At 37.8% G+C, this 17804-nt stretch overlaps 1 protein-coding gene across 1 annotated transcript in view; it reads left to right on the top strand.

Moving 5' to 3' along the window:
* The first annotated feature begins 15654 nt into the window (after positions 1-15654).
* The window catches only part of Tex11 (testis expressed 11), a 126097-nt gene continuing 123947 nt past the window's right edge, over positions 15655-17804 (top strand). Inside the window, 1 exon segment of the mRNA XM_060375507.1 lies at positions 15655-15685. Coding sequence (XP_060231490.1) covers positions 15655-15685 — 31 coding nt within the window.

The raw sequence follows: 17804 nt of genomic DNA, 5'->3' as shown, positions 1-17804 counted from the left end.
TGTAATAAATACTGCATGGTACTGGCATAAAAACAGAATGGTGGATCAATGGAACAGAAGACCCAGAAATAAACACATACACTTACAGGCATCTGATTTTTGACAAATAAGCCAAAACCATACAATGGAAAAAAGACAGCATCTTCAACAAATGATGCTGGTCTAACTGGATGTCTACATGTAGAAAAATGCAAATAGATCCATATTTGTCACCCTGCCCAAAGTTAAAGTCCAAGTGAATCAAAGACCGCAATGTAATGTCAGACACATTAAATCTGTTAGAAGAAAAAGTGGGGAAAACCCTAGAACTCATTGGCACAGGAGACAACTTCCTGAATAGAACACCCACAGCACAGGCTCTAAGAGCAACAATCAATAAATGGGACCTCACGAAACTGAAAAGCTTCTGTAAAGCAAAGGACACCGTCATCACAACAAAACGACAGCCTACAGACTGGGAAAGAATCTTCACCAACCCTTTATCTGACAGAAGGTTAATATCCAGAATATATAAAGAGTTTAAGAAGTTAAACACCAACAAACCAAGCAAACCAATTAAAAATGGGGTTCAGGAGGCAGGACAAGATGGTGGTACCAGGAGAACACTGTGTCTGAGGAGCAGGACAACATTTTCCGTACAGCGACCAAGAGACTGAACTCTGGGCCCTAAAACAACAGCAGACTGCAGGTGTCAACCACCACACCTGGCCTATAATCCCAACATTTGCAAGAGTGAGGCTGGAAAAATTCCTCAAGTACCTTTCTCTTGAAAACCAAAAAGAGCTGAGAGGTGGCTCTGTTTGCCTTCCACATGTAAAGCCTTGGGTTGGAGGGCCCAGAATTGCAGAGATATAAATGCAGGTTTGTCTCTTAAATTTGCTTTTTCAAAGCCGGGCTTGGTGGTTTACGCCTTTAATCCCAGCACCCAGGGGGGCAGAGGCAGAGGCAGGTGGATCTTTGTGAGTTAGAGGCCAGCCTGGTCTGCAAATCGAGAACCAGGACACAGAAACCTTGTCTCGAAACAACAATAACAGTTTGTCTTTTTCAGAGTATTCATTGTTCCAGCTTTTCTCATTTATGTACCGGAAACAATAAGTATTTGGGACCTTTTAGGAGCTACTGTAAGGAAACAAAATTCACAGTCCATAGCTTATTTTCTGGTCAAATATTAACAGGAATTTTAGGAGATACAGAATTACACTGTTTAGGTATACTGAAAAATACTGTGTTAAAAGTACATTAAAAAAAAATTATTGTGAGCAGATGGGCAGATGACACTAGGAATCTATTCTTGGAATTGATGTCGGTGCATAAGATCTTGTCCTAATGGTGAGGCCCTGAATAAGAACAGTGAGGCTCTGCCTTGGGGTCAGGGTTTTGAGGACGGAGTTCATTTGCTTTTAGGGCATCCAAGGCAACTAACCTCTCCTGCTTTCTAAATGCTTTTTCCAGAAAGCTGCTGCCTTCCACAAGACATTCAACCACAAGGCTACTAAAAGGCTTATCTTAGAACAGTTAAATTTATTTATGTAAAGATTATTGGAAAGGCAAATGAGATGGCTTAGCCAGTCAAGATGCCTGCCACCAAGCCTGATGACCTGCGTTGATTCCTGACACCCATATGGTGGAAGGAGAGAACCAATTCTGGAAGCTTGTTTTCTAAGTTCTATATTGGTGATACGATACACATGGACACGTGTACACACACACACACACACACACACACACACATACACACACACACATCTGTTGTACACAAATGTAAGAATGTGTACACAAATATACTGCAAGATAGAAAGTTAGTTTGAGGGCATCCTAGCCAGCATAATGAGACCACACCTTAAGTAAACAAAGCATTATCAAGCTTCATATAATACTGTTTCTTATGGTTTGGAGACAAAATCTTGTTCTCCTTTCTTCTGATTTTTAGCTTCTTTGGTTTGATGTTATATATGAATGCCCTTGTGATGTATGATAATATTGGAGTTTATATTTTCTTTTTCTGTTATATTTATGATCATTTCATAAAGTCTTCAGAAAATAAAGCTGGGTGTGGTGTTGTTTACCTGTAATCTCAACACTCCCAGAGGCTAACACAGGAGGATTGTGAATTTAAGGGTATCCCGCCCTACATAGTGAATTTGAGGCCCATTTAGTCTATGTAACAAAACTTCCAAAAATGTATTTAATAAATCTTGAAAATAGTTGTACTCAATACTAGCCCGTCTATTAGAAATTTATGAGCTACAAATTTAATTTATAATATTTAGGTAGACACATTAAACAGTATAAAATAGGTGAAATTATTTTTTAAATGATTTACTTAGTTTTACCTTATATGTAAGGTTACTTTGACTTCATGTCTGTCTGTGTGCTACCTGTGTGCCTGATGCCCACGGAGGTCAGAAGGTGTCAGATTTTCTACAACCACTTTGAAATCCTGGTTGATTAAAAAATGTGTATCAATATATATCTTGTGTGAAAATGACTGTAGACTCCTTATGAGAAGGAAGTATGTCTTTTTAGCTATCATTAAATATTTATTGAATGAATGTATCAGAACCCAATAGCTTGTGTGTTTCATTCATATTGCCTACAAAGATAGCAACACTATCACCAGAATGTCCTTAGGTTTTTAATTGATCAAGAGTAGTGGTGTAATTTTCTATCTTTTACTTTTATTAACCTTTTGACTGATCCTTTTTTAAGCAACTTTTATCATATATGTAAAACACTTTTTTTTTTTGTATACACGCAGGGTGGCTTCCAGGATTCTTCCTAATCCTCCAGTGTGCAAGTTCTTTATATAAAATTTCAGAGTTTTGTGTATAATCCATGCATATCCTCCAATACAGTTTGTTTCTCCAATACATTTCTCCCCTTTTTAGTTTATTTATTTGTTTTTGTTTTGTGGAGATAGGGGCTTTCTACACAGCCTTGGCTGTCATGGAACTCACTCTGTAGACCAGGCTGGCCTCAAACTCACAGAGATCTGCCTGCCTCTGCCTCTTGAATGCTGGGGTTAAAAGTTTGTGCCACTGCTGCCTGGCTATATTTATTGTATTGTATTGTATTGTATTGTATTGTATTGTATTGTGTTTTGGCTCTATATATTTTAATGCTGATGATTGAACCCAGGGTGTTGACCATGCTAAAAGTGATACTATCTTGTTTACTTACATTTCTATTTTTATTATTGTACAGGATTAAATAAGGCTACTTTCATGAAAGTATATAATGTACTTTGAGTATACTCCTTTCATTCCTACTACCTTTGCCACTATTATCTCCCGCCCCCATTTCACTAGTCCTCTTGGTTCTTTAGACAGTTTTGTTTCTACTTCCACCCCTTTTGTTTTTCTGAGACAGGGTTTCTCTGTGTAGTCCTGGCTGTTCTAGAACTCACTCTGTAGACCAGGCTGGCCTCAAACTCAGAGATCTGTCTCCCTCTGTTTTGTGAGTGCTGGGATTAAAGAGGTGTGCCATCACCATCTAGCTTGCTTCTACTTTTATATTATCAGTACATGCATGATTTTATGTATCTATAAAGTCTAAGTCTCATTAACGGGAGGAAACATGTGATATTTGTCTTTTTGTCTTGTTTTTGTTTTTTGAGACAGGGTTTCTCTTTGTAGCTCTGGGTGTCCTGGAACTACTATCTATGTAGACCAAGCTGGTCTTAAAGTCAAAGAGATCTGCCTGCCTCTGCCTCCCAAGCACTAGGACTAAAGTCATGAGCCATCACTGCTGGCACAACATTTGCCTTTTGAGAATGACTTTATTTTCTTGATATAGTTATCTTTTTTTTTTTTTTTCAATGCAGTTTATTCAGGAACCTTGAACAATCCTCGGACCCTGGGGAAAGCCAGCCCACAGCTTAAATAGCCTCTGGGTAGCCAACCCAGGCGTGCCACGTGGGCAATGCAGATAGGTCCACATACATGGAAGCAAGCCAGATCCTCAGCCTTAGCCAAATGTGGAATTGTTCGTGACAGAGAGCACTCACCATCGGGAAGGTGGAAGGCGGAAACCAGCTCCATCTTTAAGGCATAGCATTCCGCAGCTCTCTACAGTTATCTTTATTTGCATTCATTTTCTGACCAATGATATAGTTTCCTGTTACTCAGGTTAATCGAGAAGTCCAGGCCTCAAGTGATTCTCTTGATTCATCCAGTCCTGTTATACTTCACCTGGTCCTCTACAAATATTTTAAAATTCCTTGAATACACAGTTGCAAATCCATAGTTATTAAGGACTGACTATATTTTGTGTACTTTACATTGTTTAGAGATAAGAAACCACTGTGTAATCAATTTAGATTTTTTTTTCAAAAACATGTTTGGCAAGAATTTCTAAAGTGAGCTCATTCCTGCTGATCTGCTTCAGATTTCCAAACTTTCAACGTGTTGTTTCTGGTCTGATTTAGATATGAATTTATTTGGCAAATGTCTTAGATAATTCTTTCTTCCAGTGGATAATACATTGTTCTCAATAAGCAGATATTCATTTTTTAATTAAATTAAGTTTATTTAAATAGATATAAATAACGTTTGGTAACCTCAGTAACCAAAATCAAACATAGCTTAGCTGAATATTCTCAGTCATGTAGAGCAGGACTTACGTGGAAGAGGTGGCGGAAAGATTGTAGGAGCCAGAGGTGGTGTGTGACTCTAAGGAAAGAATGTCTTTCAGACACAACAGGATTGATGTGCATATGAACTCATGGATTGTGGCAGCATGCACAAGTACAAAACAGACAAAGTCCCAGCACTGAGAAACGGAGGAGGACAGAAAGTCCCACTCCTAACCAAAAAGCTATTTGCAATTGATGCCTGCTGGAAGTGTCACACTCTACGGCACGCTCCATTCATAAGTGTAGTTGCTCAACACAAAATAGACTCCGTGTTTTTTTTGGGGGGGAGGGAAAGGGTGTTTTTTTTGGTTTTTTTTTTGTTTTTTGTTTTTTTTGTCTTATTGATTTTTTTTGGGGGGGGGCTTGAATTCACTAATGTTATACTCATTTTATCATTTGGGACTTCCTGAAACAGATTATCCTTTTGCTATGCATAGACAATGATTTACAGTGTGACTTTAGTCTATGGCTAATCCTGTTTGCTATGCCATCCACTAACATATATATATATATATATATATATAGTGTGTGTGTGTGTGTGTGTGTGTGTGTGTGTATGTTTGGACTGAAATACTCTCTGAAGTTAAAATAGTTAAAATTAGCATACAGTTGGAGCACTAGTGTGGAACTCTGAGTGGTTTTGGTATATCTCTTTTCTCTATGTTCTTCTTATTTTTAATAAGAGGCTTGCCAGGTGCTGCTTTATTTCAGATGAATCTTTTTAAAAATTATTTTCTCATATATTATATCCCAGCTGAAGTTTATACTCTGCCCCCTCCTCCTAGCCCTTCTTCCCAAGATCTACCCCCCACCACCTCCCCTAAGAAAAGAGCAGGACTTCCAGGGGCATCAACCAAATACAGCATAACAAGCTACGAAGCATATACCATCACATCAAGTCTGGATGAGACAACCCAGTAGGAGGAAAGGGTCCCAAAAGTAGGTAAAAGAGTCAGGGACAGTCTCCAATTCCACTGTTAGTATTGCTACAAGAACACCAAGCTACTCAGCCATAATTTATATGCAGAGAGCCTAGCTCAGACCTTTATGGGCTCCCTGATCTCTGGAAGCCCCCATGAGTCCTGGTCCTGAGTCCTGGACTGTGTTCTGGTGTCCCTAACCTGTCTGGTTCCTCTGTTCCTTCCTTCTCCTCCTCTGCAGAACTCCGCAAGCGCTGCCTAAGGTTTGGCTGTGAGACTCTGCATTTGTCACCATCAGCTTCTGCAGGAAGGTCGCTGGTCACTCTGATAATGATTCTGCTAGGCACTGGTCCCAGAATACAGTGCAGGCAGTTCAGACTGTAGGTCAAAGGTTCTGGGGCTGGGTTGGTGTCCCAATCCCTTCACTTGAGGCTTTGCCTGGTTACAGAAGATGGCCAGATCAAGCTCCATGTCCTCCATTACTAGGAGTCTTCACTAGGTTCACCCTTGTAGATTACATGGAGTTGCCATTGCACTAGGTTTCTAAGTCACCCCCCAATTGTTCCCTAGTTCCAGTCACTTTGCCTAGTATTTTCTCCCATGCCACCTGATCCCTCCTGTTCTCAACCCAACCCACCCATCCCCACTCCACCTGAAAAATCTAGTCTTTTTCCACTTTCCTGGAAAGTTCATATATCCCTCTTGAGCCCTTCTTGTTACTTAGCCTCTCTGGGTCTATGGATTGTTGCATGATTATTCTTTATTTACAGCTAATATCCACTTATGAGTGTATACCATGCATGTCTTTCTGGTTCTGGGTTACCTCACTCGGGATGATCTTTTCTAGTTCCATCCATTTGCCTGAAAATTTCATGATTTCCTTCTTTTTAATAGCTGAGTAGCACTCCATCGTGTAAATATACTACAGTTTCCTTATCCATTCTTTGGTCAAGGGACGTCTAGATTGTTTCCAGTTTCTGGCTATTACAAATAAAACAGCTATGAACATAGATGAGCAAGTGTCCTTGTTGTATGGTAGAGCATCTTTTGGTATATATATACCCAGGACTGTAGAGCTGTTCCAATTTTCTGAGAAAGTGCCAGATTGATTTTCAAAGTGGTTGAAAAAGTTTGCACTCCCACCAGCAATGGAGGAGGGTTCCCCTTTCTCCACAACCTCTCCAGCATGTGTTGTCACTTGAGTTTTTGATCTTAGTCATTCTGATGGGTGTCAGGTGAAATCTCAGGGTCATTTTGATTTGCATTTCCCTGACAACTAGGGACTTTGAACATTTCTTTAAGTGGTTCTCGGTCATTTGAGATTTCTTTGTTGAGAATTCTCTGTTTAAATCTGTACCCCATTTTTTTTTACATTTTAATTTTTTCTTCACAATTTATTCATTATATATCCCAATTGAAGGCCCTCCCTCAACTCCCCCACTCCCTCCCTCCCTCTCTCTTCCCCTCGTCCCCTTCCCCTAGTCCACTGAAAGGGGAATTTCTCCACTATTGCCATCTGCCCACAAGTCTCATCAGGACTGTTTGGATACTTAATTGTATTATTTCGTATGTTGATGTCTAGTTTCTTGAGTTCTTTATAGATTTTGGATATTAGCCCTCTGTTAGATGTGGAGTTAGTAAAAATCTTCTCTCCTGTGCTAATGCACTCAACGCTATGCTCCCCTTTGTCTATCAGGTTCAGTGTGTCTGGTTTCATCTTAAAGTCTTTGATCCACTTGGACTTCAGTTTTGTGCAGGGTGCATAGATATAGATCTATTTGCATTCTTCTACATGTAGACATTCAGTTAGACCAGCACCATTTGTTGAAGATGCTGTCTTTTTTTCATTACATATTTCTGGCTTCTTTATCAAAAACTCGGTGACTATAGGTATGTGGATTTACGTGTGGGTCTTGGGTTTGATTCCATTGATAGTGTCTGTTTATTATGCTAATATCATGCTGTTTTTATTACTATTGCTTTGTAGTACTGCTTAAAATAAGGGATGGTGTATCCCCAAAAATTCTTTTTATTGTACTGGATTGTTTTAGCTATTCTAGGTATTTTGTTCTTCTATATGAAGTTCAGTATTATTTTTTTGAGATCTGTAAAGAATTTGTTGGAATTTTGACATGGATTACATTGAATCTATATATTCAGATGGTGATTTTTACTGTGTTAACCTTACCAATCCATGAGCATCGGATATATTTCCATTTTCTGCTATCCTCTTCAATTTCTTTCTTTAAAGACTTGAAATTTTTGTCATGTAGGTCTTTCATTGCTTGGTTAGAGTTACCCCAAGATATTTTATATTATTTTTGGCTGTTGTGGAGGGTATTGTTTCCTTATTTCTTTCTCAGCCATTTGTATATAGGAGGGCTACTGATTTTTTTTTTTTTTTTTAGTTAATCCTGTATCCACCATGTTTGCTGAAGGTGTTTATCATCTGTAGGAATTCCCTGGTAGAATTTTTGGGGTCAGTATGTATCCTACCATATATGCAAATAGTGATACTTTTACTTCTTCCTTTCCACTTTGTATCCACTTGATTGCCTTTAGTTGTCTTATTCCTGTAGCTAGAATGTCAAGTATTTATATTTAATATTTATCAATATTCAATATTTATATTGAATAGGGATGGAGAGGGTGGGCAGGCTTGTCTTGTCTCTGAATTTAGTGGGATTGCTTTAAATTTCTGTCCATTTAGTTTGATGCTGGCTATAGGCTTGCTGTCAATTACCTTTATCATGTGTAGGTATGTATATCTGTTTTATTCCTAATCTCTCAAAGACTTTTTATCATGAATGGGCATTGGATTTTATCAAAAGCTTTTTCAGCATCTAATGAGATGATCATGTGTGTTATTTTTTCTTTCAGTTTGTTTTTATAATTAATTACATTGATGAAATTTTATATGTTGAACCATCACTGCATTCCTGGGATGAAGCCTACTTGATCATTGTGGATGATCTTTCTTGATGTGTTCTTGGATTCAGTTTGTGAGTATTTTATTGCATATTTTTGCATCAACATTCATGAGGGAAATTTGTAATTTTCTTTGTTGAATCTTTGTGTAATTTGGGTGTCAGGGTGACTGTGACCTCATAAAATGAATTTGACAATGTTCCTTCTGTTTCTATTTTGTGGAATAATGTGAGGATTTGGAATAGCTCTTCTTGGTAAATATGCCAAATAACTTGGCATTAGCTTTTCTTTGAAAGTCTGGTAGAATTCTGCACTAACACTGTCTGGCCCTGGGCTTTAAAAAAATAAATTAAATTAAATCTATTTTTTTTTTGGCTGGGAGACTTTTAATGACTCCTTTTATTTCCTTAGGTGTTATATATCTATCTAAATTGTTTATCTGGTTTTGATTTAATTTCTATTGAGAAAATTTTCCATTTCTTTTAGGTTTTCCAGTTTTGAAGTGTGATCTAACGATTCTTTAGATTTTCTGTGTCTGTTGTTATGGCCCTCTTTTTTTCCGATTTTGTTAATTTGGATATTCTCTCTGTCTTTTAGTTAGTTTCAAAAAGGGCTTGTGTATCTTGTTGAATTTTTCAAAGAACCAAGTCTTTGTTTCATTGATTCTTTGCATTGTTCTCTTTGTTTCTATTTTAGTGATTTCAGCCCTGAGTTTGATTATTTCCTGCCATATACTCCTCTTGGGCGTGTTTGCTACTTTCTTTTTTTCCCCCAGAACTTTTAGGTGTGCTGTTAAGTTGCTAGTATGAGATCTCTCCAATTTCTCTTTGAAGGCGCTTAGCGAGATAAACTTTTCTTTCAGCACTGCGTTCACTGTGTCCCATAGGTTTGGGTACGTTGTTCATTCATTTTGATGAATTCTAAGAAGTCTTTAATTTTTTATTTTTTCTTCTGTCTCAGAGATCATTGAGTACAGTGTTGTTCAGTTTCCATGAGTTTATAGGCTTTTGGTTGTTTCTGTTGTTGAAATCCAGCTTTAATCTGTGGTAGCCTGATAGGACACAGGGGATTATTTCAGTTTTCTTGTATCTGTTGATGATTGCTTTGTGACCAAGTATGTGGTCAATTTTGGAGAAGAATCCGTGAGGTGCTGAGAAGACGATGTATTGTTTTGTGTTTGGGTGAAAGGTTCTGAAGGCATGTTGATACATAATGCTATTAGCTCTATTATTTGTTTAGTTTTTGTCTTGATGATCTGTCCATTTGTGAGAGCTGAGTGTTGAAGTCTCCTACTATTAATGTGTGGGGTTTGATTTAAGCTTTAGCAATGCTTCTTTAATGAATGTGAGTGCCCTTGTGTTTGGCGCATAGATGTTAAAAAACTGAAGCATCATCTTAGTGGAGTTTTTCCTTTGAGGAGTATGAAATGTCCTTTCCATATCTTTTGATTAATTTTAGTTGGAAGTTTATTTTGTTAGCTTTCTTTTTTTGGTCCATTTGCTTGGAAATCGTTTCCCAGCCCTCTACTCTAAAGCATTATCTATCTTTGATGTTGAGGTGTTTTTCTCATGTGCAGCATAAGGGTGAATCCTGTTTTCACATCCATTCTGTTTGCCTGTGTCTTTTTTGGGGGGGGAGGAATTGAGTCCATTGATGTTGAGATATGTTAATAACCAATGATTGTTAATTCTTGTTTTTGATTTGTTGCTGGTGGCGGTAGTGTATGTGTGTTTCCCTTCTTTGTTCTTTTTTTTTTATGGTATAGTTTTCTTGGTTTATTACTTGTCCCTCAGTGTCGTTATCTTCTACTTGTGTCACCTAAGAAGTCACTTCATTTTTACTAGGTAAGTGTTCTACTGATGAGGTGCTCTACTACAGTAATTCTACACTGTTTCCATTTTTTTTTCAGTGCTGGAAGTTGAACCCATTTTATAAAATAGTATCTCCTGTATACAGTAGATTGGTAATTAAATGAGACCACATCTGATAAAAACCTGAAACACTATGCACTTTTTTCTCCCCCCCCACTTTTTTTGTTGATGGTTTCTCAAGTACTTAGATTATAGGTGTGAGTCATCACATCTTGCTTTTTTTTTCTTTCTAAAGAAGTTGAATGTAATCATTGTGACAGGAAGTAGAATCTTGAACTGACCCTGGTAGACACTTGAGCTGCTTTGGCTTTTGACTGACTGGTTGGGCCAATGGAGGTCACTGAGGTTGGGGAGGGAGCATGGACAGGCCTTTTGATAGATTTTTCCATGTTGTAACAGAAATCCCTTTCTTCAAAGATAGAGGAAATGTTTATTTTCTATTATACTGTATATAGAATCTTGTCTACATAATTAGCATTAATTGATGCTGGTTAACAGGGCCAACATAATAGAATGATGCCAGAGTTTTAGCTAGCAGGAATCTTATTTAAATTAGATAGAGTGAAATCATGCCATAAATTATACTTTATTCTGATAGCATTGTTTAACCATTTTGTTTGTGTTTCCAGTGTATAATTTTGTTTGATATGGCCTTAATATGACATGCTTTCTTCGCATCTTAGGAAAATTGTATTAAGAATCTTTTTTGTGAGCTTCATCCAAAAATCAATTTCTCCTTCCTAATGTAATCCTTATTCAACTTTGTGATCTCTACCCAGCTTTTCTGACTGCATTTTATTCTAAAGGACTACAGTATGCCAGTGTCTTCTACTGGTATCACTCAAGTTGTTCCACTGATTGACACTGAAAATGTGTTTTCAAAGGAACAGAATTGTTTTGATAAAAGAGAATTATGTAAAACAGTAACTACTTAAGACATTCAAAACTCAAAATTAATGCTTCACAATCTTATATATGCTGTAACCAGATATCATAGTAGTTTATATCCCATAACATCTTAGGTTTTTGTTGTTTAGTTTTTGAGACAGGGTATCACTCACTGTGTGGCCCTGGCAAGCCTGAAACTCTCTGTATGCACCAGGCTAGCCTTGAGTGATGACCTGCCTGCCTCTGCTTTCTGAGTGCTGAGATTATCAGAAAGCCCCTTTAGCCACATATTATGATTTTTTTTAAAATAGCAACTCAAATATTTATATGGGTTTATGACTAGGGAATGTAGTTCAGTGGTAGAACATGTAATTAGCATTTAAAGGGGCCAGGATTCAATAATAACACCAATTTTTAAATTGGGATCTGGCTTATTTTTTTAGTGCTTTAAGGGTGAATATCAAGTCAGTGGTAAAATACCTGTTTAATATTCAAGAGACCCTGATTTTCATCTCTAGCACTTATTTTCTTTTTAGTAAAACATTTGCTTTAAAAGAGTATATGGATTTTTAAAAACATCTTTCAAAAATATTCCTCACCCTATTGCCAATATTATTTATTTAACTTTTAATATTTGTATTAATTAGAGTTTATTCACTTTGTATCCCAGCTGTTGCCCCGTCCCTCATTCCCTCCCAATCCCACCCTCCCTCTCTCCCTTCCTCAACTGCTACCATGCCCCTCTCCAAGTCCACTGATAGGGGAGGTCCTCCTCCCCTTCCATCTGACCCTAGATTATCAGGTCTCATCAGAACTGTCTGCAATGTCCTCCTCTGTGGCCTGGCAAGGCTGCTTCCCACTCAGGGGGAGGCAGTCAAAGAGCTAGCCACTGAGTTCATGTCAGATACAGTACCTGTTCCCCTTACCAGGGAGCCCACTTGGACATTGAGCTTCCATGGGCTACGTCTGTGCAGGGGTTATAGGTTATATCCATGAATGGTCCTTGGTTGGAGTATCAGTCACAGAAAAGATTGCTGTGCCCAGATATTTTAGTTCTGTTGCTCTTCTTGTGGAGCTCCTGTCCTCTCCAGGTCTTACTATCTTCCCTTTCATCCAGGAGAGTCCCTGCACTCTGCCCAAAGTTTGGTTATGAGTCTCAGCATCTACTTTGATACAATGCTGGGTACAGTCTTTCAGAGGCTCTCTGTGGTAGGCTCCTGTCCTGTTTCCTGTTTTCTCCTTCTTTCAGTGTCCATCCTGTTGGTCTTTCTGAGTGAGGATTGATCATCTTACCCCGGGTCCACCTTCTTGCTTAGCTTCTTTAGGTATACAGATTTTAGTATGTTTATTCTATATTATATTTCTTGTAACCACTTATGAGTGAGTATATACCATGTGTGTTTTTCTGCTTCTGGGATAACTCATTCAGGATGATCTTTTCTAGATCCTACCATTTGCCAGCAAATTTCATGATTTTCTTGTTTTTAATTGCTGAGTAGTATTCCATTGTGTAAAAGTACCACAATTTCTTTATCCATTCCTCCAGTGAGGGACATTTGGATTGTTTCCAGGTTCTGGCTATTATGAATAAAGCTGCTACAAATATGGTTGAACAAATGTCCTTGTTGTGTACTTGAGTATATTTTGTATATATGCCTAGGAGTGGTATAGCTGGATCTTGAGGAAGCACTATTCCTAGTTGTCTGAGAAAGTGCCAGATTGATTTCCAAAGTGGTTGTACAAGTTTATATTCCCACCAGCAATGGAGGAGGGTTCCCTGTTCTCCACATCCTCTCCAGCATGTATTGTCACTTGAGTTTTTGATCTTAGCCATTTTGATGGGTGTAAGGTAAAATCTTAGGGTCATTTTGATTTGCATCTCCCTGATGACTAAGGACATTGAGCATTTCTTTAAGTGTTTCTCTGCCATCCAATATTCCTCTATTGAGAATTCTCTGTTTATCTCTGTATCCCATTTTTTAATTGGAATACTTGATTTGTTGCGTTTTAACTACTTTAGTTCTGTATATATTCTGAATATTAGCCCTCTGTCAAATATAGGGTTAGTGAAGATCCTTTCCCAGTCTGTAGGCTGTCGTCTTTTTCTGACTACAGTGTCCTTTGCTTTACAGAAGCTTTTCAGTTTCATGAAGTACCATTTATTCATTGTTGCTCTTAGAGCCTGTGCTGTTGGTGTTCTGTTCAGGGAGTTGTCTCCTGTGCCAATGAGTTCAAGGCTCTTCCCCACTTCTTCTTCTAACAGGTTTAGTTTTTCTGCTTTTATGTTGAGGTCTTTGATCCACTTGGACTTTAATTTTGTGCAATGTGATAAATATGGATCTATTTGCATTTTTCTACATGTAGACATCCAGTTAGACCAGCAGCACTTGTCGAAGATGCTGTCCTTTTTTCCATTGTATGTTTTTAGCTTATTTGTAGAAAATCAAGTATCTATAGGTGTGTGGGTTTATTTTGGGGTCTTCAATTCCATTCCGTTGATCCACCATTCTGTTTCTATGCCAGTACCATGCAGTTTTTATTACTATTGCTCTGTAGTACAGCTGGAGATCAGGGATGGAGATACCTTCAGACTATCTGTTGTTGTACAGGATCACTTTGACAATTCTGTTTTTTGTTTGTTTGTTTGTTTGTTTTTGGCAGGATAGTCATTTTCACTATGTTAATTCTACTGCTCCGTGAGCACAGGAGAGCTTTCCATCTTCTGATATCTAATTCAATTTCTTTCTGCAGAGACTTGAAGTATTTTTTTTTCATACATATCTTTCACTTGGTTGGTTAGAGTTACACCAGGACACTTAATTTTCTTGTAGCTTTTTGAAGGGTGTTGTTTCCCTAATTTTTTTCTTGTCCCATTTGTCTTTGGTATACAGTAAGGCTTCTAATTTTTTTTGAGATAATCTTGTATCCAACCACTTTGCTGAAGGTGTTTATCAGATGAAGGAGTTCTGTGTTTGAAGTTTTGAGGTTGCTCATGTATACTACCACATCATATGAAAATAGTAATACTTTGACCTCTTCCTTTCCAATTTGTATCCTCTTGATCTCCTTTATTTATCTTATTGCTCTAGCTAGGACTTCAAGTACTATATTGAAGAGATATATAGAGAGTGGGCAGCCTTGTCTTGTCCCTGATTTCAGTGGGATTGCTTTAAGTTTCTCTCCATTGAGTTTGATGTTGGCTATAGGCTTGCTGTATATTGCCTTTACTATGTTTAGGTATGTGCCTTGTATTCCCGATCTCTCCAAGACTTTAGACATGAATGGATGTTGGATTTTGTCAAATGCTTTTTCGGCATCTAAGGAGATGATCATGTGGGTTTTCTCCCTCAGTTTGTTAATATGGTGGATCACATTGATGGATTTCTGTATATATTGAACCACCCCTGCATGCCTGGGATGAAGCCTACTTAGTCATGGTGGATGATATCCTTTATATCATATTCTTTATATTATATGTACTTGGATTGGTTTGCCAGTATTTTATTGAATATTTTTGCATCAATGTTCATAAGAGAGATAGGTCTGAATTTCCCTTTCTGGTTGGTGCCAACACCCACGCCAGTGTTGCCATAGTAGCATAAGCTACAGGGCGGAGGATATGATTTCTCCGGAAATACGCCCCTTGGAAGGTCCCTGGCAAACTCATCCCACTTGGAAAAGAGACGTGTTCTGAGATTTCTATGCTTCTTCATTTGTGGCTCTGGGGCTGGAATAATGAATTCTTTGATCTTTCTCTGTGACTCCTGAAACAGCACAACTAACTTTATAAAGAAATTTATTATTAGTAGATTGTTAAAGGCTTTAATAAAAATAATAAGTTTAAGGAAAGTAATGAATTAGATTTAGTATTAATAGGCATTAAGAATAGTGAAATAATAATAGGCTCCTTCTTAAGAAATAATAGCATGAGAGGTGCAGCTGGCGGGAGTTTCCTCTCCCTTCAGTGTCTTGTTCCTAAGGAAGATCATAAATCTTGGGCAGGACATATGGGAGGAGGGTTAACAAAGGTGTAGTTAGATTTTGATATAGAGAGGGACTTTGGGAGGCATCTGACTTAGCTCCTGACTTTCCTCTTCACTGGTTAGCAATAATGAAACTATATTTGAGGTTTCTTTTCCTTTGTTTGCTCTGATCAAAAAGTTTTTAGGCCAAGATTACTTGTGGGTACTGCTTTATATTTGACTGCATTTTGAGTTAAAATGTAAACTTTGTATTCTTGGTAAAAGTCTGAATGTTCTGGGAAGTATGCCAATTTTAAGGTGCCTTTTGTATAAAAATACTAGCTTGATTTCAGTAAAGTTGCAGCAGAGTCAAAACCATCAAGGTGTCTCTCTCTGTCATTTCTTCGCCGAAACTGTGTCTTCCTGTCCAAAGCCTTGTTCTCCTGCGGACGATGGGAGCTCGACTGGGCCAGTCTGTGGCAGGTTGGGTCTTTGTGTGGTTTAGGTATCAAGGTGACTGTGGCTTCATAGAATGAGTTTGGTAATGTTCCTTCTGTTTCTCTTTTGTGGAATAGTTTGAAGAGTATTGGAATTAACTCTTTTTTGAAGGTCTGGTAGAATTCTGCACTGAAACCATCTGGCTCTTGGCTTTTTATCATTACTATTTATTATTATTATTATTATTAGAAGGGAGACTTTTGATGATTGCTTCTATTTCCTTGGGGGATATAGGACTATTCAATCTTTCTACCTGATCTTGATTTAATTTTGGTAAATGTAATCTATAAAGAAAATTGTCCATTTCCTTTAGATTTTCAAATTTTGTGGCATATAGGCATTTGAAGTAAGACCTAATGATTGTTTGGATTTCCTCAGTGTCTGTTGTTATGTCCCCCTTTTCATTTCTGATTTTGCTGATTTGGATGGTTTCTCTCTGCCTTTTAGTTATTTTAGGTAAGGGTTTATCTTTCTTGTTGATTTTCTCAAAGAACCAGCTCTTGGTTTTATTGATTCTTTTAATAGTTTTATTTGATTCCAATTCATTGATTTCAGCCCTGAGTTTGATTATTTCCAGCCATCTACTCCTCTTGTGTGTGTCTGCTTCTTTCCCCCCTCCCCTAGGACTTTCAGGTGGGACATTAAGTTGCTTGTATGAGATGTTTCAAATTTCTTCTTGAAGGCACTTAGTGCTATAAATTTTCCCCTGAGCACTGCTTTCATTGTGTCCCATAAGTTTGGGTAAGTTGTGCCTTCATTTTCGTTAAATTCTAGGAAGTCTTTTAATTTCTTTCTTTATTTCTTCCCTAACCCAGCTGTCATTGAGTAGCAAGTTGTTCAGTTTTCATGTGTGTGTAGGCTTTTTGCTATTTCTGTTGTTGTTGAGGTCCAGCTTTCTTCCATGGTGGTCAGATAGAATACAAGAGATTATTTCAATCTTCTTGTGTCTGTTGAGGGTTGCTTTGTGACCAAGTATGTGGTCTATTTTGGAGAAGGTTCCATGAGGTGCTGAAAAGAAGGTATACTCTTTTGAATTTGGGTGAAAAGTTCTGTAGACATCTATTAGGTTCATTTGATTTAGGACCTCTATAAGTGCCTTTATATCCCTATTTAGCTTCTGTCTAGATGATCTGTTCTCTTGGTGAGAGTGGAGTGCTGAAGTGTCCCTATTAAGGTGTTGGGATCAATGTGTGATTTCAGCTTTAATAATGTTTCATTTACAAATGTAGGCACTTTTGTGTTTGAGGCATAGATGTTCAGAATTGTGGCGTCCTCCTGGTTGAATTTTCTTTTGATGAGAATGAAGTGCCCCTCCTCTGTTTTTTTTTTTTTTAATTTTTGTTGAAAGTCTATTTTGTTAGATGTTAGGATAGCTACCCCAACTTATTTTCTGTGTCCATTTGCTTGAAAAACTTTTTTTTCAGCCCTTTACTCTGAGGTAGTGTTTATCTTTGTTGCAGAGGTGTGTTTCTTGGATGCAGCAGAATGTTGGATCCTGTTTCTGCAACCATTCTGTTAGTCTGCATCTTTTTATTGGAGAGTTGAGTCCATTGATGTTGATAGATGATAGTGACCAATGAATGTTAGTTTCTTTTATTGTAGAGTTGGTGGTGTTACTGTGTTCTATTGCTTGTTTTCTTTTAATATTTGTTGTGAAAGTTATCTGTATCCTGTTTTCTTGGGTGTAGTTGTTTTTATTGGAGTTTTCTTTCTAGTGTCTTCTGTAGGGCTGGGTTGCTGTGTAGATATTGTTTAAATTTATTTTGTCATGGAATGTTTTGCTTTTTACATTTATGTTGATTGAAAGCTTTTCTGGGTAGAGTAGTCTGGGTTGACATTTGTGGTCTCTTAGAGTCTGCATGACACCTGCCCAGGCCCTCCTGGCTTTCATAGTTTCCATTGAGAAGTCTGGTGTGATTCTGATAGGTCTACCTTTATATGTTACTTGGCCTTTTTCCCTTGCTGCCTTTAATATTTTTTCTTTGTTCTATAGGTTTAGTGTTTTGACTATGATGTGATGTGAAGAGTTTCTTTTCTGGTCTAGTCTATTTGGTGTTCTGTAGGCCTCTTGTATGTTTATGGATATCTATTTCTTTAAGTTGGG

The sequence above is a fragment of the Meriones unguiculatus genome, chromosome X, assembly GCF_030254825.1.
Source record: "Meriones unguiculatus strain TT.TT164.6M chromosome X, Bangor_MerUng_6.1, whole genome shotgun sequence".
In the NCBI taxonomy this organism is placed as follows: domain Eukaryota; kingdom Metazoa; phylum Chordata; class Mammalia; order Rodentia; family Muridae; genus Meriones; species Meriones unguiculatus.
The sequence above is the reverse complement of the archived record's forward strand: the minus strand, read 5'-3'. Positions and strand labels throughout refer to the sequence as shown.